Source organism: Salmo salar, chromosome ssa11, assembly GCF_905237065.1.
Source record: "Salmo salar chromosome ssa11, Ssal_v3.1, whole genome shotgun sequence".
Classification (NCBI taxonomy): domain Eukaryota; kingdom Metazoa; phylum Chordata; class Actinopteri; order Salmoniformes; family Salmonidae; genus Salmo; species Salmo salar.
This window is the reverse complement of record NC_059452.1, coordinates 8184433-8205326: the sequence shown is the minus strand read 5'-3', so window position 1 is coordinate 8205326 and position 20894 is coordinate 8184433. Positions and strand designations below refer to the sequence as shown.

Below are 20894 nucleotides of genomic sequence, written 5' to 3'. Positions count from 1 at the left end.
CCTGACGATGAAATTGACAACCATTAGGAAATTCTAAAGTATCTGTCGATGTGTAGGGGTTCACGCTGTTGCAACATGGTAGATATGGGATCAAAACAGCGGAGAAGTTTAGGTTAAATGGTTTCCAGATCTATGGACGGCCAGGTGAGTTGTGTGTGTGCGCATAAGCGCATCCCCACATACCTTCAGGCTCTGATCAGGCCCTACACCCAAACAAGGGCACTGCGTTCATCCACCACTGGCCTGCTGGCCCCCCTACCTCTGAGGAAGCACAGTTCCCGCTCAGCCCAGTCAAAACTGTTCGCTGCTCTGGCACCCCAATGGTGGAACAAGCTCCCTCACGACGCCAGGACAGCGGAGTCAATCACCACCTTCCGGAGACACCTGAAACCCCACCTCTTTAAGGAATACCTAGGATAGGATAAAGTAATCCTTCTAACCCCCCCCCCCTTAAAATATTTAGATGCACTATTGTAAAGTGGTTGTTCCACTGGATATCATAAGGTGAATGCACCATTTTGTAAGTCGCTCTGGATAAGAGCGTCTGCTAAATGACTTAAATGTAAATGTAATATATATGTAGGGTGGATATTTTGATTGAGGTATTTCACATGGCCTTCATACATGTCCTGCCTGGTACTCATGGCTTGTATCGCCACGCTGCTGGCAGCTAAACTGAGTCTTTCTTATTTTGCAGATCTTCAAGCAATGGAGATGAGGATAATAATGAAACTGGAGATGATCCGTACAGAGTTCAAGACTGCTCTGAACCAAGTTATGGAGGCCATAGAGGCCCTGCAACCAAAGGAGTCAGAGTCCTTGGGGCATCTTGAAATGCTACAAAACCCTGCAGAAACAAATGAGGAACTGAAGGATATCTGTGAAACACTTAAAGACTCCCACTATCGAAAGAAAATGGTATGGATGCCCATTGAAAATGTATCTGTTTGTAAAAAAAAAGAAGAAGTAATCTATATCACGTATTTGAACAGCAATTGACAAATAAAGTTAGCTGTTTATCAAGAGCCACTTGAATGCGACCAGATTTGAGAGTGCTCACTGGGGTGGGGACAATGCAAAAAGTCTGGGTAGCCATTTGATTAGCTGTTCAGGAGTATCATGGCTTGAGGGTAGAAGCTGTTAAGAAGCCTTTTGGACCTAGACTTGGCACTCCGATATTGCTTGCCGTGCGGTAGCAGAGAACAGTCTTTTTGGAACATCCTCTGACACCGCCTGGTATAGAGGTCCTGGATGGCAGGAAGCATGGCCACAGTGATGTACTGGGCCGTACGCACTAACCTCTGTAGTGCCTTGCGGTTGGAGGCCGAGCAGTTGCCATACCAGGCCGTGATGCAACCAGTCAGGATGCTCTCGGTGGTGCAGCTATAGAACTTTGAGGATCTGAAGACCCATGCCAAATCTTTTCAGTCTCCTGAGGGGGAATAGGCGATGTCATGCCTTCTTCATGACTGTCTTGGTGTGTTTGGACCATGATAGTTTGTTGGTGATGTGGACACTAAGGAACTTGAAGCTCTCAACCTGCTCCACTACAGCCCCGTCGATGAGAATGGGGGCGTACTCGGTCCTACTTTTTCTGTAGTCCACAATCATCTCCTTTGTCTTGATCACGTTGAGCGAGAGGTTGTTGTCCTGGCACCACACATCCAGGTCTCTGACCTCCTCCCTATAGGCTGTCTCATCGTTGTCGGTGATTAGGCCAACCACTGTTGTGTCGTAGGCCAACTTAATGATGGTGTTGGAGTCGTGCCCAGCCATGTGGTCATGGGTGAACTTATGGATGAAGCCAGTGACTGATATGGTGTACACCTCAATGCCATCAGAAGAATCCCGGAACAGCTAAGACAACGCAGGAGTCTCTGAATGTCCTTGAGTGGTCCAGCCAGAGACCGGACTGTGCTGGTCAAGGGCAGTCAGGTCTGGAGTGAACCACGGGGTATATCTGTTCCTGGTTCAAAAATGTTTATGGGGCATGCGTATTTAAGATTGTGAGGAAAGCACTTTTAAAGAATAACCAGTCATCTTCTACTGACGGAATGAGGTCAATATCCTTCCAGGATACCCGGGCAAGGTCGATTAGAAAGGACTGCTCGCTGAAGTGTTTTAGGGAGCGTTTGACAGTGATGAGGAGTGGTCGTTTGACCGCAGACCCATTACGGACGCAGGCAATGAGGCAGTGATCGCTGAGATCCTGGTTGAAGACAGCAGAGGTGTATTTGGAGGGCAGGTTGGTTAGGATGATATCTATGAGGGTGCCAGTGTTTACGGATTTGGGGTTGTACCTGGTAGGTTCATTGATAATTTGCGTGAGATTGAGGGCATCAAGCTTAGATTGTAGGATGGCCGGGGTGTTAAGCATGTCCCAGTTTAGGTCACCTAACAGCACAAGCTCTGAAGATAGATGGGGGCAATCAATTCACATATGGTGTCCAGGGCAGAGCTGGGGGTAGAAGGTGGTCTATAGCAGGCGGCAACGGTGAGAGACTTGTTTCTGGAAAGGTGGATTTTTAAAAGTAGAAGCTCAAATTGTTTGGGCACAGACCTGGATAGTAAGACCGAACTCTGCAGGCTGTCTCTGCAGTAAATTGTAACTCCGCCCCCTTCGGCAGTTTTATCTTGTCGGAAAATGTTATAGTTAGGGATGGAAATTTCAGGGTTTTTGGTGGCCTTCCTAAGCCAGGATTCAGACACGGCTAGGACATCCGGGTTGGCAGAGTGTGCTAAAGCAGTGAATAAAACAAACTTAGGGAGGAGGCTTCTAATGTTAACATGCATGAAACTAAGGCTTTTACGGTTATTCTACACACTGGCTATTATTCTATTGAGCCCTGCCCCCAAACAACATATTTTGGTTGGTCTGGACAGGACCAATCACAGATAATCAGAAGTCACAATCACAAGTTTGCCACATAGTACAGTAGAGCACAGTACAGTATAGTTTGGCACAGTACAGTGCAGTACAGTACTGTACAATACAATTTGGTACAGTAGAGTTCAGTACAGTACAGTATGGTTTAATACAGTACAGTAAACTACAGTAAAGTAGAATACAGTAAATGATACTGTGCTCTACTTAAATGTGTGCTACTGTACTAAGCTCTACTGTACAGAACTATATTGTACTGACTTATACTCTACTTTGTGTACTTCTGTGCTGTCCAAACTTGTGAAACATACTTGGCCATGCGGTAACGGAGACACATTTCCAAAAAAAGGCTTTTGAGGTATGATGGGTGTGGCGACGTGTGGCCTGATTAATATGGGTGTGGTCATTCGAAATCGCAAAACATGTTCAGCACACCATACACAATCACCCTGTGGTTGTTCAGTACAGTTTCCGTTGAATTAAACTCTCTACAGTATTCAGTTGTACTGAATGCACACCTGGTCTACTCAAAATTCGCCCATCAAGAGTACTTCCTTGAATATCCCATGCCTTGCATTTGGCATACAAGGTGACCTCTCGGACACGACACATCCATTGTCTCTTGCCCATCCATCGTTTCTCAGCCTGACGATGAAATTGACAACCATTAGGAAATTCTAAAGTATCTGTCGATGTGTAGGGGTTCACGCTGTTGCAACATGGTAGATATGGGATCAAAACAGCGGAGAAGTTTAGGTTAAATGGTTTCCAGATCTATGGACGGCCAGGTGAGTTGTGTGTGTGCGCATAAGCGCATCCCCACATACCTTCAGGAACAGGTCTGGATGACCAACGGTTGGAGTCAGAGGGATGTTGGTCACTTCTTGAAGGAATGGAGAGAAGAGAGAGAGAGAGAAACACATGAATACATAGAGAAAATACTTATTGGAAGCAAGCATATATCCTGCCAGAGGTTGAATGATTTTAGTTTAATGGAAAGCATGATATGATATAGAGTTCACAGTGAAAGTCCATGGAGCGGCAGGCAGGGCTAGTTTTGAATACCCCTTCTGCATGTGCACTACTCTCACTTACATCAGAAGACTACATGAATAGATGTACATCCCAAATGGTACCCTATTCCCTACATAGTAAACTACTTTAGACCAGCAACCTATGGGCCCTGGTCAAAAATAGTCTACTATACGGATAATAGGGTAGAAACATAATAAGGCTCATCAGTAATGTTTCCCTTGTTGCACAGATGGATACCGTTAGTTGAGCAGGAGACTCGTCTCATCTGCTTGGGGTTTCTCCCCCAAACAAAAACATTTCGATCGATCTCGCCGGAACCTAATGTAGCTACCCTAAATTATCTATTCAATGGAATGAACACTACAAAATATGAGCTTGTCATACGGTCGGACCTGCATGGTGAGTAAAATTCAATAACTAGCAATGAGTGAGTGTTCTCCAGTCCAAAGTTTTAGATAGCTACAGTAGCTAGCTAACGTCCTTAAATTAACGTTACAATTACAACGTAATTGCATTTGAATCTAATCTGTGCGATAGTTTGCTAGCTAGCTACCGTTAGCTAACGTTAAATTAATTTGCAGCTATAGCTAACGTTACTGTTAGCGATAGGCGGTACGGTGATAATATAACGTTTGCTATGATATTTTAACGTTAATGTTAGTTAGCATTTACAAACGTTTAGCTAGTTAAATTGTGACAATTAACTTAGATGTAATAATAAGATAGATAATTACCCAATTTGACAGTTAACGTTAGTTTCTTCAGCCTCAACAAGTAAATACTGGCAAACCAAAAGGTTTATACCACTAGATATAATTAAGATTTCGCGTGCTTGCTATGATCCTTGTCACGTCGTTAGTCTCTCGCACTAGTTTTGATCATGGCTGTACTGCTATTTTTCTCATAGTCTTCTATTTACCTGTAGATAACAACACTTAATTATTTCATTAATGTATTTTATTGGAATTATATGACTAGATAATTTGAAGTGGTGGCTGCATGCATGCTATACTGGGTCAGTTTGTAATTCAAGCCTATTTCGTAAACTTGCTTCATTAATCCTAGTCCAGATTTCCCCATTTATTGATTACATTTCTTTGTCTATCAAATCCCCTCATGTAGGCCTATACCCTAATCCCAACATAATATTTATTGGTTGAATGTAGCCCACTTGTTTATTGATTTGTTCGATTTATTTTAAGCAATTTGGCATCACATCATCTTTTATTAAGTTTAAGATTTGCATGATAATTTTAAAAAGTCTATGAGTAAAATGTGCAACTGGTGGATGTCAACTGTGGTCTCTCGCTTGAGAATCCAGTTTGAGAACCCCTGGACTTCACCAAAGTGTTAAGCGTTGTTATGAGACGCAATGTGGGATGGATGATTCAGTGATTGCCAACTCATCTCTTTGGATTTCTCATCTTTTACACAGCGCTGAAGAGGTGGCCACTTGGTTTATGATTTGCCGAATTGACACCTGCGCTTTTATGCATATATTTATACATTTTCTGATAAAATTATTGCCAACCATGACCCGAAAATGTTTGACTGTCCATGGGTAGGCTATGCCTAATATATGGGAAACTTGTCCCCCGCAGGTGAGGAATTATGCATTGAGAGGAGGCAGCTATTAATGCATTGTGACACTCTTCCCAATTTCGATGTCTACGCGATCTACGGCCGACTATGTGATGCTGAGCGGCCGTGTGACTGTGCAGCACGCATGCATTTCGATTTACAGTACCACCATCACAGCCGCCCTCCTGCATTTCGATTTACAGTACCACAATCACAGCCGCCCTCCTGCATTTCGATTTACAGTACCACAATCACAGCCGCCCTCCTGCCGACGTTAAATGGAACACGATCTACCGCTGTCAGGCGGACGTCGGTGAGATGTATGTGTGCTGTCTGGGACTTAAATATAGCCTCTTTTTGTTGCTGGCGTTCCATAAGAACTCCCCTTGTTCTGCCACCAATTTGCGCGCATCGCCCTTGTGCCGTAATGTTTGCAAACACAGAAAGGGGTCTATAGTCCGATGAATAAAATAAAACGGAGGGATTGTAGGCGGGACGTAAACTGTGGCTCATATATACAGGAAATTGAGGCCGAAAGTTCGCGAGCAGAATTAAACGTTTTCGTTGTCCTCTCTTCACATTTCTGTCTGCACAATGGATTGGAAGGGAGATACTGGCGTAAGTTTAACTTTACAATGATTCTTGATTGAAGAGGAAGGGAATAATTGTTTTCTATTTAGAGCGGTGCTAAAATAGCCAGCATATGTAGCTACTGATGGTTAGCTGCTTCCTGAACTGGCAGCAAGTTTGGGGGAAATGCCATTGAGAAGAGGCAGCAGTCATGCACGCCAAGGCGAGCTAACGTTAGCTAGCTAATAACGTTAAGATAACTAAACTGGCACCGATCAGTAGGTCTGTAATGTCAGATTTACCAACGACGTTTCAGACAACTGTCATCGTCTATGCATCTGGCGTTATTCAGTGTAGCTAGCTAGGTTGGTTAGGTAGCTGTATCACAACTGGCGGTGATTGGGAGTCCAATAGGGCGGCGCACAATTGCGTCGTCCGGGTTTGACCGGTGAAGGCCGTCATTGTCAATACAAATGTGTTTTTAATTGACTTGCCTAATTTAATTATTTAATTTGTTTTAATAGCTGGATATGTGTGTCGTAGAACTGGGGAAACTGTATTAGGTAGCTAGTTAGCTAACTCCCTAACAAAGCTGCAGTAACTAGTTTAGCTAGGTCTGATAACTGGTGGGATCGAGTCACTAGGTCCGTGTCCCAGGAAGAACGGGTCGAGTCGAGGCCAACTCGTGTATTGTAAGAGAGAGTAGAGTCCAGGCACAATATTTTTTCAATCTCAAAACAAGGGGAAGAAAATCTATATATTTATTGAAACTACCACACAGCCCTTTTCATTATTTTGTCTACAACATATTTTGATTATGTAAGAATGATTTTTTTTGCTTTTTTTTTTACAAGAAATTTCAAATGCACGTTTCATAAGTAAATTATTTTAAAGAAATGACATACCAAAAGACCATTAGGCAAATGCTAGTAATTATTGCTTGATCCCAGAGTATGTGAGCCCAATTTGATTGGAGCGCAGAGCAAGTTTCCCTAAAGCTGGAGCGCTCATGTTACCATCCCCAGTGGCTCTGCAAACATTCTGCTCTCCAGGCACCATCGTATGAGCCTGAATCTACAGACTGGCCAAACTCATGTTTCTAGAAGTGAATTCAAAGGCACTGTTGACTGAGCTTAATCATTTTAGGTTTAATTTTTTATGTCCTTCTAAACAAGTCAGTCTATATGCACGATTTATAGACCAATCATGATTTAATACAACAAAATGTTTAAATGCTTAGCACTTAATGTTCCTGCCAGCCTAGTGTGTCGCACTCGCAAACGCTTCACAATGTATTTATTTGTAGACTATAGCCTTGAAATAATTTAAATCAGAAAAAAAAATAGCCTAAATAATTCATATTCGTTCCTTCTCTGGCTACCTGTCTGCCTCCTGACCTATTTAGTGTTTATATGCTGTTTAATACTACATGTAGCCTATTTGAAATGAGTGCTTCTTAGTCACCTTTTCATGTTTATTAAAATACTTTTTATTAAAATCATATGGTTTGGTTTCAATACTTCAAAACCAAATGGTAGGTCCAGGTAGTCACAAAAATAGATGGGTGTTGATTAAATGGTGATTTTTTTTAATGAATGGAGCAGATGTTTTTAGCAGATTTGGAGGGAGTGGTTTTAAGACGAGCGGTTGGAATGGAGTTTTGAGTGTGATTTCCGACCGCTCAACTCTACTCACATACTCTGCTTGATGCCTCATTGCTGGTGAGCTTGCAAAGTAAACCGTTTATATTTTTGATTACCAAACCATATTTGGAGCTGAATATTTATTTATGCTAATCCTCTCCCTAGAATTTGACGTTAGCGCTGCACCTGATCCAATAACTGTACAGCAAGTCATTGTTAGCATTCAGTATCAAGTAGAGATACCATGTCACTTCTCTGGAGTCCAGAGCAAGCAGAATCATACGGCCCATTTACCTGTACGCAGCGAAGATTGCAGGATCGGAAAGGAAAGCACGGTCTGTCTGCACCACACTCTATCACTTTGGAAGGCTGACTGCCTGTAGAATGCTCATTATTGCCAACTGGGTAGACCTTTTCTTCCTCACAAATATTGTAATTAATATGCCAGATGATGTTACTTCTTCTTCTTCTTCATATTGAAGGCAGTGCAATGTTACAGCCAGTGGTTTAGTGGTGCCTGGAGAAGTGGGTACACAACATTTACTCTTGTTATTCAAATAGAGCCACATGGTCCCGTGTGGCTCAGTTGGTAGAGCATGGTGTTTGCAACGCCAGGGTTGTGGGTTCGATTCCCACGGGGGACCAGTACCGGGAAAAAAATGTATGAAATGTATGCATTCACTACTGTAAGTCGTTCTGGATAAGAGCGTCTGCTAAATGACTAAAATGTAAAAATGGAGATAAATGAGACTGAAATTCACAGGTTTCAGATTTTTCCAAAACATTTTCAGTCACACTTTTTTTTTTTAAATAGAAAAACAACAAAATGGAATGTTCTAAATCCACAACAATGCTTAAACCATATCAGGAGAACACTTTTGAGGTCTGGAAAAAAATCTAAGAAATGTATTTTTGAGTGTAGTTACCCTTTAATTCAACTGTGCAGTCACCCAGCACTGTTTGGTTAAGCGTTTCTGTAGCACACATGAGAGGGAGTTTGCAAAACAAATGGCCACTGGATTGATGCAAATAATCATGATATCATTCTGCAAGGTATACATGGGCTACTTTTGTAGCTAAACTCAGCAAAAAAAGAAATGTCCTATTTTCAGAACCCTGTCTTTCAAAGATAATTTGTAAAAATCCAAATAACTTCACAGATCTTCATTGTAAAGGGTTTAAACTCTGTTTCCCATGCTTGTTCAATGAACCATAAACAATTAATGAACACGCACCTGTGGCACGGTCGTTAAGACACTAACAGCTTACTAACACAGGCAATTAAGGTCACAGTTAAGGAAACTAGTGACACTAAAGAGGCCTTTCTACTGACTCTGAAAAACACCAAAAGAAAGATTTCCAGGGTCCCTGCTCATCTGCCTGAATGTGCCTTAGGCATGCTGCAAGGAGGCATGAGGACTCCAGATGTGGCCAGGGCAATAAATTGCCATGTCTGTACTGTGAGATGCCTGAGACAGGACGAACAGCTGATCGTCCTCGCAGTGGTAGACCAAGTGTAACACCTGCACAGGATTGGTACATCCGAACATCACACCTGCGGGACAGGTACAGGATGGCAACAACAACTGCCCAAGTTACACCAGGAACGCACAATCCCTCCATCAGTGCTCAGACCGTCCGCAATAGGCTGAGAGAGGCTGGACTGAGGGCTTGTAGGCCTGTTGTAATGCAGGTCCTCACCAGACATCACCGGCAACAATGTTGCCTATGGGCACAAACCCACCGTCGCTGAACCTGACAGGACTGGCAAAATGGGCTCTTCACTGACGAGTCGCGGTTTTGTCTCACATGGGATGATGGTCGGATTCGCGTTTATCGTCGAAGGAATGAGCGTTACACCGAGGCCTGTACTCTGGAGCGGGATCGATTTTTGAGGTGGAGGGTCCGTCATGGTCTGGGGCGGTGTGTCACAACATCATCGGACTGAGCTTGTTGTCATTGCAGGCAATCTCAATGCTGTGCGTTACAGGGAAGACATCCTCCTCCCTCATGTGGTACCCTTCCTGCAGGCTCATCCTGACATGACCCTCCAGCATGACAATGCCACCAGCCATACTGCTCGTTCTGTGCGTGATTTCCTGCAAGACAGGAATGTCAGTGTTCTGCCATGGCCAGCGAAGAGCCCGGATCTCAATCTCATTGAGCACGTCTGAGACCTGTTGGATCGGAGGGTGAGCGCTAGGCCCATTCCCCCCAGAAATGTCCGGGAAGAGTGGGGTAACATCTCACAGCGAGAATTGGTGCAGTCAATGAGGAGGTGATGCACTGCGGTACTTAATGCAGCTGGTGGCCACACCAGATACTGACTGTTACTTTTGTTACCCCCTTGTTCAGGGACACATTTCTGTTAGTCACATGTCTGTGGAACTTGTTCAGTTTGTCTCAGTTGTTGAGTCTTGTTATGTTCATACAAATATTTACACATGTTAAGTTTGCTGAAAATAAACGCAGTTGACAGTGAGGACGTTTCTTTTTTGTGCTGAGTTTAGTTAACATTTAATTGAGGGGTTCTGGGATAGCCTTTCCATCTACCAGAAGACCGTTAGGCCTATCAATAGCATTGCTATATTTTTCCTGTTCCTTAATTGTTTGAAACCTGGATGTTTTTACTTCATATTATCAGTCATGTCTTACCGTGTGCACGTTCCTGCTCTTGTGAAGAAATAATACTTTTTCAACATTTAAGCTACATATTCTGATATGTTCCATTAGCTTTATTAATTGATATGGTGTTTACTTCCACTACACTAGCCTACTTAGATAGGCATTGTGGGTATTAAGAGATGAGTATACGCAATGCCTACCAAAAAAAGTGTGTCTACGGAGTATACCTGCGTATTAGTGCTTTCTGAGGGCGGTTCAGTTTCTGTTCATTATTAAAAAATGATCACGGTTTTCGGTTGTTTTTTGCCATGAAATGCATTATGTGAGTTGAATGTATTAATGACACAGAATAATACAATTAATAAGTCTCATGGTGGTTGTGACTGTCAATTACTGCTTATCAGTTATTCACATTACTTTAATAAAATATTTGTTGTAAAATATTTATTTCATTCCAAGTCATCTCATCTCTATAGAGCTGCCGTCTGACAAAATCACAATTTTAGTAGTTCTTCAAAGGTAATAAGGAATACTTTTATTACTGCAGAATACCAACTATCAATCACTTAGATCATGTATTTTAAGGCTTGCGAAGCAACTGCTTTCTATCCCTCTCGAATTGCACATTCTCTTTCATTTTTCTTTTCTTAGGGGGTAAAGCGTGATTCATCATTTCATAGAACGTGTTTCCACTGTTCGAGAGTCCAATGGCGGCGAGCTTTACACCATTCCAGCCGACGCTTGGCATTGCACATGGTGATCTTAGGCTTGTGCTCGGCCATGGAAACCCATTTCATGAAGCTCCCGACACACAGTTGTTGTGCTGACGTTGCTTCCAGAAGCAGTTTGGAACTCGGTAGTAGTGTTGCAACTGAGGACAGACCATTTTTACACACTAAAGCACTCGGTGGTCTCGTTCTGTGAGCTTGTGGCCTACCACTTCGCGGCTGAGCCGTTTGTTGCTCCTAGACGTTTCCACTTCACAATAACAGCATTTACAGTTGACCAGGGAAGCTCTAGCAGGGCAAACATTTAACAAACTGACTTGTTGGAAAGGTGGCATCCTATGACGGTGCCACTTTGAAAGTCACTGAGCTTTTCAGTAAGACCATTCTCCTGCCAATGTTTGTCTATGGAGATTGCATGGCTGTGTGCTCAATTTTATACACCTGTCAGCAACGGGTGTGGCTGAAATAGCCGAATCCACTAATTTGAAGGGGTGTCCACATACACGTGTGTGTGTGTGTGTGTGTGTGTGTGTGTGTGTGTGTGTATAAAAATACAGATGGTAGGCTTTATGTAGCCTATTCAAATGTTTTTTTTTCACACTTGCGACTCCCCTAAACCTCCCCAATTTGAGAACCCCTGTGCTAGCTCACCCGACCTGTGCGTGTTTGCTGGTCCTATCAGAGAGCTGTGTGAGTTTCACTAGCCAATCCATGGAGAGACTGTTACAAAACTTGGCCAGATAATTTCAAGTCATCATTCTTGAGGCTCCAAGTTCAAGTCGAGTCTCCAGTTATTTTATATCGCGTCGACTCTCAAGTCAGCAAATTTGTGACTTGAGTCCAGGTCATCCGACTCGAGTCCACACTGCTGTTTGTGGTCCAACTCCGTACAGTAACTGAGGATATTTGTTTGTCTTTGTGCTTTATTTTATAGATATTGCACCAAATTTTGGGGTTGTCTGTACAGTATTCCAAGAGGTCCAGTTAGAAACATGTCTCGGATGATGACCAATTCATCAGTGACGTTAGGTTCAAGCCCAGTTTGGTTTATAACCCATGTTAGTGTATTGGCTTGGTATTGTAGCTACTAAGAGATCAGTAACCCTTGGGTTGGTTACTTGGAGGATGGTACATTGGGCATACCAGGGATTGACATTAAAGTCTGAAAGGCACTCGCCACCGGGCATGTCAGGAGTATTTTAAATGTTTTTGGTTGCCCGAAGATTATCACTTGCCCGAAAATCTAAATGAGCTATTTACTCAAGTGTCCTAATGCCTGCCTTTCACCAGCAACCTCACACTTTGTTACTTATGTGAAATGTCATTATCCTCCCTCATGAGGGAGAGAAATAAGGAAATATCTTAAAGATACAGTACTTGGGTTTTTTGTTAATAGACTCTCAAGGCACAAGGCAATGTTTCTTAATCAGAAAAATCACAAATGGAAATATTTTATTTTGGTTCTCAGTAAAAAAAAAAAGAGAGCCTGATTTACATGGAAATTACAATTTTTGGCAAAAGGACCCATGAGTACCAACATGCGAAGTTCATAGTAGCATGTCAAATGAAAGCTGAGTCTATGTTTGAGAAAGTAAGGCATATATACAGGTTTCTACCATTTTCCATCTAAAAATGTGGAATAAGCTGGTCAAACAGCTGGAAAAGGGGTCTTTAGAAAACATCTACCAGAAAAAGTCTTAAGGTATTAGAAATACACCACAATAATGAAGTAAAGACCCCTGGCAACTAATATCAACACTTATATTTCATTTTGCTGAAATGATTTGGCTTCTGTAAATTTAAGAAACATTGCCTTGTGCCTTTTGAGATTCTATTAACAAAAAACCCACAAACTGTATCTTTAAAATATTTCCTTATTTCTCTCCCTCATGAGGGAGGATAATGACATTTCACAGAAGTAACAAAGTAGACCTATCAATTTGTGTTTACTGATATCAATTTTGTTTATGAATTAAGTGATTTTAAAACGAAATTCTGCTACCAAATCGGAAACAGAATTTCTGCAATTGAATTGGCCACAATGAGAAATCATAGTGGTCACAAACCACAGTTGGGTTCACAAGTTTGGACAGCACAGTAGTGGAGTACAGTAAAGAAAAGTATAGTACAGTACACAGTAGAGCACATGAGTTGAGTACATTCATGTACTGTACTGAACTCTGTACTATGTTGAGCTAAACTGTGCTATACTTTGATGTCCAAACTTGTGAAAAATAGATGTCTATAATTGGTTCAGATTTGTCCGGACCAACCTATTTTGCCTTTGGGGGCAAAGCTCATTTAAAATAATTGCCATCATTGTAAATACGAATTTGTTCTTAACTGACTTGCCTAGTTAAATAAAACAATTGCTAGTGTGTAGAACAATACCCACGTATGCAAAGGAGGATATTGCATATTTATACCTTCTTTTTTTGTACCTATTTAGGATACATTACCATGAAGAGAATGACATAATTAAGCATTTCTGTGGTACAGATCAGGGATCCATGATTAAATTCCGTTACCGCAATTCCGTTACTGGGAGTAAATCCACTTCACTCACTTAGTTAAATAACCAAAATAGATTTATTTTCAAAGTCAATGTGTCATGTCATAGCTGACGCCCCATTTCATTCTGCAAACATCATTGAATCTTAATTCGGAGCGTAGTCTGAGATTTCAATGTTTGTTTGGCATACATGTTTTGAGTCTCACCTCAATTCCGTTACCATGGAATTGCCTTAATGCCATAAATTGTCTTTCACTTAAACAATGGGGAGGAACCTGAAAGATCAGGCTACTGGAGTTCTTTGCAGTTTGGATGTTTTCACGATTTGTTATTTTATCACCTGCCCAATGGGTCAACCTCGGAGCCGGCTCAATTTGCGTGACTGCTCAGTTCAATTGTCCCAGGCAGTAGGCCAACCCTTAATGTCAATCACTGCGTACCATCTAGTTGCAAGTCAGGCAAACTCACCAGAATTGAGAATTCCCATCCATAGTTGATAATGTGCCCATTCTCTCTCTTTTTGTGTATTTTACAGGGTCACAACCATGACAGTTGCCATGGCCACGGGGGTCACTCGCATGTGCCTGCTGTGCATGGATTCGGGGATCACGGCAGTAGGATGGCGCACGGGTTCATGCCTGCTTTCCATGGCCAGTTTAGCCCAAGAGCTGACCAGATGATAGACCTCACTCAGCAGCCCAAGAAACGGTCGCATATGGATGACAGCAGCAGCTGGGACATCGTCAAGGCAACACAGTAAGATTCACCTCTTGTGTCTCATACGAAGCCCTATTAATGGCCACACATTACAATTGTTCTGCTCCATAGCTCAGGTCAGAAGTAGTGCACAATATGGGTAATAGATTTTCATTCATTTGGGGGGTGGCACGCACAAACAGATCTTCTCCCTGTGTGATCACTACCTTCTCTGGTGGCTGTGTCATCACGCACTCCACGCAACAAACTTGTTTCCTTACTGGGAATTTTGGAATGCAACCTGTATTCGAAATGATACCGTGAATATAGTTGATAGACGCAAATTATAGTTATGTATGTTTCAATAGCGCAAATTACACACGGAAGTTATTAACGTTAGCTACCAGATATTAGCTGACTTTAGCTTGCTAACTACATTAGCATTTAGGTTGGCAAATGAACATTACCACCCGCTTGTCTCAGCTAACTTAATGTTTCCTCAGTTTACTTCACGTCTGTGTAATAACCCACAGAACACTTATATGCATTGGAGGAAGCGCGGGATTAACTTTAGGGTAAATCCATTTTTAATTCAATCACTTTTTGACAGCATAACGTGTTTGATGGAATAAAAAGTGACTTTTTGGACCTGAATGCCAAAACATCCAGTAGATAAAGGTGCTCAAAGTTGACCCATTTTGCATACCCCACCATACCATGAGACATCCATGTCTTCATCACTGGAAAATGAACTTTGATTATAATTTAAAAGCTTACAAACAGGGCTGTCATTATTTTTAAATAAATTACCCAAAAAATTAAGAATTGTGCCATTAACCTTAAATGATATAAAAGTGCGTAAACATGTTGAAGCTTAGACCCTACTTTACATTATGAGGTTTGTGTGTTGTGCCTGCCATCGGTTGAGACATGCTCTTGAATACAGGGTGGGTGTCATTTCAATCATTAGCGGTTTCCATTAACTTGTGCGGTGCATTTTTTATTTTTTATTTTACATTTAGAAAGCTCGCGTAGATGTGAATTTCCTGCTAGGGTGCATTTCCCTTTAACTGTGATTAAAACAGTTGACCGTAATGACTTCACACCTACAAAAAAAAACTATTTTGCAAAAACCTACAATGTCGGATAAAAATGTAGTGGTTGAAGTGTTTCCATTACTTATTTAGGCAAATTACGAGTTAATAAATTGGCGACAGCCTGTATGCCCTCCCATCTACAGTGCCTTCAGAAAGTATTCATACCCCTTGACTTTTTTTCAACATTTTTGGGGTTACAGCCTGAATCTAAAATTAATTACATAGAGATTTTTTTGTCACTGGCCTACACACAATACTCAATGTCAGTGGAATTGTCTTTTTTTGAATTTTGTACAAATTAATAACAAATGAAAAGCTGAAATGTCTTGATTCAGTAAGTATTCAACCCCTTTGTTATGGCAAGCCTAAATAAGCGCAGGAGTAAAAATGTGCTTAACAAATTTAAAAAAATGTGTCACATGCGCCGAATACAACTGGTGTACAGTCGTGGCCAAAAGTTGAGAATGACACAAATATTAATTTTCAAAGTCTGCTGCCTCAGTTTGTATGATGGCAATTTGCATATACTCCAGAATGTTATGAAGAGTGATCAGATGAATTGCAAAGTCCCTCTTTGCCATGCAAATGAACTGAATCCCCCAAAAACATTTCCACTGCATTTCAGCCCTGCCACAAAAGGACCAGCTGACATGTCAGTGATTCTCTCGTTAACCTTTTAGGGCTAGGGGGCAGTATTGACACGGCCGGATAAAAAACGTACCCGATTTAATCTGGTTACTACTCCTGCCCAGTAACTAGAATATGCATATAATTATTGGCTTTGGATAGAAAACACCCTAAAGTTTGTAAAACTGTTTGAATGGTGTCTGTGAGTATAACAGAACTCATATGGCAGGCAAAAACCTGAGAAGATTCCTTACAGGAAGTGCCCTCTCTGACAAGTTCTTGTTCTTCTTGGCTCTGTTTATTGAAAACTGAGGATCTTTGCTGTAACGTGACACTTCCTACGGCTCCCATAGGCTCTCAGAACCCGGGAAAAAGCTGAATGATATCGAGGCAGCCCCTGGCTGAAAAACATTAGCGCGTTTGGATAGTGGCCGGTCAGAGTACTATGAGACTCAGGCTCGTGCACGAGGGGATCCCATGCTTTTATTTTCTCTCTCTTTGAACGTAAACACGCTTTCCCGGTCGGAATATTATCGCTTTTTTACGAGAAAAATGGCATAAAAATAGATTTTAAACAGCGGTTGACATGCTTCGAAGTACGGTAATGGAATATTTAGAATTTTTTTGTCACGAAATGCGTTGTGCGCGTGACCCTTATTTACACTTCGGATAGTGTCTTGAACGCACAAACAAAACGCCGCTATTTGGATATAACTATGGATTATTTGGGACCAAACCAACATTTGTTATTGAAGTAGAAGTCCTGGGAGTGCATTCTGACGAAGAACAGCAAAGGTAATAACATTTTTCTTATAGTAAATCTGACTTTGGTGAGTGCTAAACTTGCTGGGTGTCTAAATAGCTAGCCCTGTGATGCCGGGCTATATACTCAGAATATTGCAAAATGTGCTTTCACCGAAAAGCTATTTTAAAATCGGACATAGCGAGTGCATAGAGGAGTTCTGTATCTATAATTCTTAAAATAATTGTTATGCTTTTTGTGAACGTTTATCGTGAGTAATTTTGTAAATTCACCGGAAGTTTGCGGGGGGTATGCTAGTTCTGAACGTCACATGCTAATGTAAAAAGCTGGTTTTTGATATAAATATGAACTTGATTGAACAAAACATGCATGTATTGTATAACATAATGTCCTAGGTGTGTCATCTGATGAAGATCATCAAAGGTTAGTGCTGCATTTAGCTGTGGTTTGGGTTTATGTGACATTATATGCTAGCTTGAAAAATGGGTGTCTGATTATTTCTGGCTGGGTACTCTGCTGACATAATCTAATGTTTTGCTTTCGTTGTAAAGCCTTTTTGAAATCGGACAGTGTGGTTAGATTAACGAGAGTCTTGTCTTTAAAATGGTGTAAAATAGTCATATGTTTGAGAAATTGAAGTAATAGCATTTCTAAGGTTTTTGAATAACGCGCCACGGGATTCCACTGGCTGTTACGTAGGTGGGACGAAATCGTCCCACTGGCCCTAGAGAAGTTAACACAGGTGAGAGTGTTGACGAGGACAAGGCTGGAGATCACTCTGTCATGCTGATCGAGTTCGAAATACAGACTGGAAGCTTCAAAATGAGGGTGATGCTTAGAATCATTGTTCTTCCTCTGTCAACCATGGTTCCCTGCGAGGAAACACGTGCTGTCATTGCTTTGCACAAAAAGGGCTTCACAGGCAAAGTTATTGCTGCCAGTAAGATTGCACCTAAATCAACCATTTATCGGATCATCAAGAACTTCAAGGAGAGTGGTTCAAATGTTGTGAAGAAGGCTTCAGGGCGCCCAAGAAAGTCCAGCAAGCGCCAGGACCATCTCCTAAAGTTGATTCAGCTGCGGGTTCGGGGCACCACCAGTACAGAGCTTGCTCAGGAATGGCAGCAGGCAGGTGTGAGTGCATCTGCATGCACAGTGAGGCAAAGACTTTTGGAGGATGGCCTGGTGTCAAGAAGGGCAACAAAGAAGCCACTTCTCTCCAGGAAAAACATCAGGGACAGACTGCTATTCTGCAAAAGGTACAGGGATTGGACTGCTGAGGACTGGGGTAAAGTCATTTTCTCTGAATCCCCTTTCCGATTGTTTGGGGCATCCGGAAAAAAGCGTGTCCGGAGAAGACAATAGGGTAGTAGGCATTGTCGTGCCCTCTTTACTACTCTTGGTCTGTTTGGACCATGATCATTTCTTGGTGACGTGGACACCAAGGAACTTGAAGCTCTCGACCTGCTCCACTACAGCCCTGTCGATGTTAATGGGGGCCTGTTCGGCCCTCCTTTTCCTGTAGTTCACAATCAGCTCCTTTGTCTTGATCACGTTGAGGGAGAGGTTGTTATCCTGGCACCACACTGCCAGGTCTCTGACCTCCTCCCTATAGGCTGTCTCATCATTGTCGGTGATCAGGCCTACCACCGTTGTCATCGGCAAACTTAATGATGGTGTTGAAATCGTGCTTGGCCACGTGGTCGTGGGGGAACAGGGAGTACAGGAGGGGTCTAAGCACGCACCCTTGAGGGGCCCCCGTGTTAAGGATCAGCGTGGTAGATGTGTTGTTGCTTATACCCTTACCACCTGGGGGTGGCCGATCAGGAAGTCCAGGATCCAGTTGGGAGGCAATTAGTCCCAGGTTCCTTAGTTAAGTGATGAGCTTTGAGGGCACTATAGTGTTAAACTGAGCTGTAGTCATTGAACAGGACTCATAAGTTGCATGGGCTCACTCTGTGTGCAATAATAGGGTTTAACATGAATGACTACCTCATCTCTGTACCCCACACGTACAATTGTCTGTAAGGTCCCTCAGTCGAGCAGTGAAATTGAAACACTGATTTCATCCATAAAGACCAGGGAGGTTTTCCAATGCCTCGCAAAGAAGGGCACCCATTGGTAGATGGGTAATAATAAAAAGCAGATTGAATATCCCTTTGCGCATGGTGAAGTTATTAATTACACTTTGGATGGTGTATCAATACACCCAGTCACTACGAAGACACAGGCGTTCTTCCTAACTCAGTTTCCGGAGTGGAAGAAAACCGCTCTGGGATTTCACCATGAGGCCAATTGTGACTTTAAAACAGTTACAGAGCTTAATGGCTGTGATAGGAGAAAACTGAGGATGGATCAACAAGATTGTAGTTACTCCACAATACTAACCTAAATGACAGAGTAAAAAGAAGGAAGCCTGTACAGAATACAAATATTCCAAAACATGCAACAAAGCACTAAAGTAATACTGCAAAACATGTAGTAAAGCAATTAACTTTTTGTCCTAAATAAAATAAATGTTTGGGCCAAATCCAATACAACACATTACTGAGTACCACTCTCCATATTTTCAAGCATAGTGGTGGCTGCATCATATTATGGGTATGCTTGTAATAGTTAAGGACTGGGAAGTTTTTCAGGATGAAATGGTATGGAGCTAAACACAGGCAAAATCCTAGAGGGAAAGCCTGGTTGTCTGCTTTCCACCAACACTGGGAGATGAATTCACCTTTCAGAAGGACAATAACCTAAAACACAAGGCCAAATCTACACTGCAGTTGCTTACTTACCAAGAAGACAGTGAATGTTCCTGAGTGACCGAGTTACAGTTTTGACTTGAAAATCTATGGCAAGACCTGAAAATGGTTGTCTAGCAATGATCAACAACAAACTTGACAGAATTTTGAAAAGAATATAGGGCAAATGTTGCACAATCCAGGTGAGGAAAGCTCTTAGATTACCCAGAAATACTCTCAGCTGTAATCGCTGCTAAAGGGGTTTCTACAAAGTATTGAGTCAGGGTTGAATAAAAACATGTTTGCACTTTGTCATTGTGGGGTATTGTGTGTAGATGGGTAAAAGGAAAAAATCAAATTTGAATTCAGGCGAAGTCAAGGGGTATGAATACTTTCTGAAGGCACTGTGTGTTTCATGTCTCCGTTAGCTCACAAAAGCCATCATTGATAAAATGCAATAATTGACTAATATTTGACATGCTAATAATTCTCATCTGCTAATGTATCACAATGGTCCATGCCATGGTGAAACTTGCACTCTGAAATAATTGGATGGTGAAACTTCCCAGACAACCAAAAAAGCAACCCGACGCAATACAGGCATTCTTGAAAGTCAGCACAATACTTGTCCTGCCAAGAAACATTATTTTTATAGTTGGAAAAATGGATTTAGCAGCAGTAGGCATTTATAATTAAATGTGGAGTGGAACTTTATACAGTGCATTTCGGGAAGTATTCAGACCCCTTGACTTTTTCCACAATTTGTTACATTACAGCCTTATTCTAAAATGGATAAAATTATTTTTTCCCCCTCATCAAGCTACACACAATACCCCATAATGACAAAGCAAAAACTGGTTTCTAGAAATGTTATTTTTATATAAATTGTTTTAATAAATTAGCTATCACATTAACATAAGTATTCAGACCCTTTACTCTGTATTTTGTTGAAGCACCTTTTGGCAGCAATTACAGCCTTGAGTCTCCCAGTCCCTGCCACTCAAAAACATCCCCACAGCATGATGCTGCCACCACCATACTTCACCGTTGGGATGGTGCCATGTTTCCTCCAGATGTGACGCTTGGCATTCAGGCCAAAAAGTTCAATCTTGGTTTCATCAGACCAGAGAATCTTGTTTCTCATGGTCTGAGAGTCTTTTAGGTGCCTCTTGGCAAACTCCAAGGGGGCTGTCATGTGCATTTTACTGAGGAGTGGATTCCGTCTGGCTACTCTACCATAAAGGCCTGATTGGTGGAGTGCTGCAGAGATTGTTGTCCTTCTGGAAGTTTCTCCCATTTCCACAGTGGAACTCTAGAGCTCTGTCAGAGTGACCATCGGGTTCTTGGTCACCTCCCTGACCAAGGCCCTTCTCCCCCGATTGCTCAGGTTTGGCCGGG

General features: G+C 42.0%; 1 protein-coding gene across 2 annotated transcripts in view; it reads left to right on the top strand.

The window, feature by feature from the left end:
* Nucleotides 1–4233: 4233 nt before the first annotated feature.
* The window catches only part of LOC106561923 (putative palmitoyltransferase ZDHHC13), a 40092-nt gene continuing 23431 nt past the window's right edge, over nucleotides 4234–20894 (top strand). The window contains exons 1-2 of one of the 2 annotated variants that reach the window (XM_014126322.2): nucleotides 4234–4318; nucleotides 14114–14334. In XM_014126322.2, coding sequence (XP_013981797.2) covers nucleotides 4289–4318; nucleotides 14114–14334 — 251 coding nt within the window. In that variant the 5' untranslated portion in view covers nucleotides 4234–4288. Of the gene's footprint in view, nucleotides 4319–5794; nucleotides 6119–14113; nucleotides 14335–20894 lie in introns of those variants that run through there. The other variant, XM_014126323.2, reaches the window with a different exon arrangement.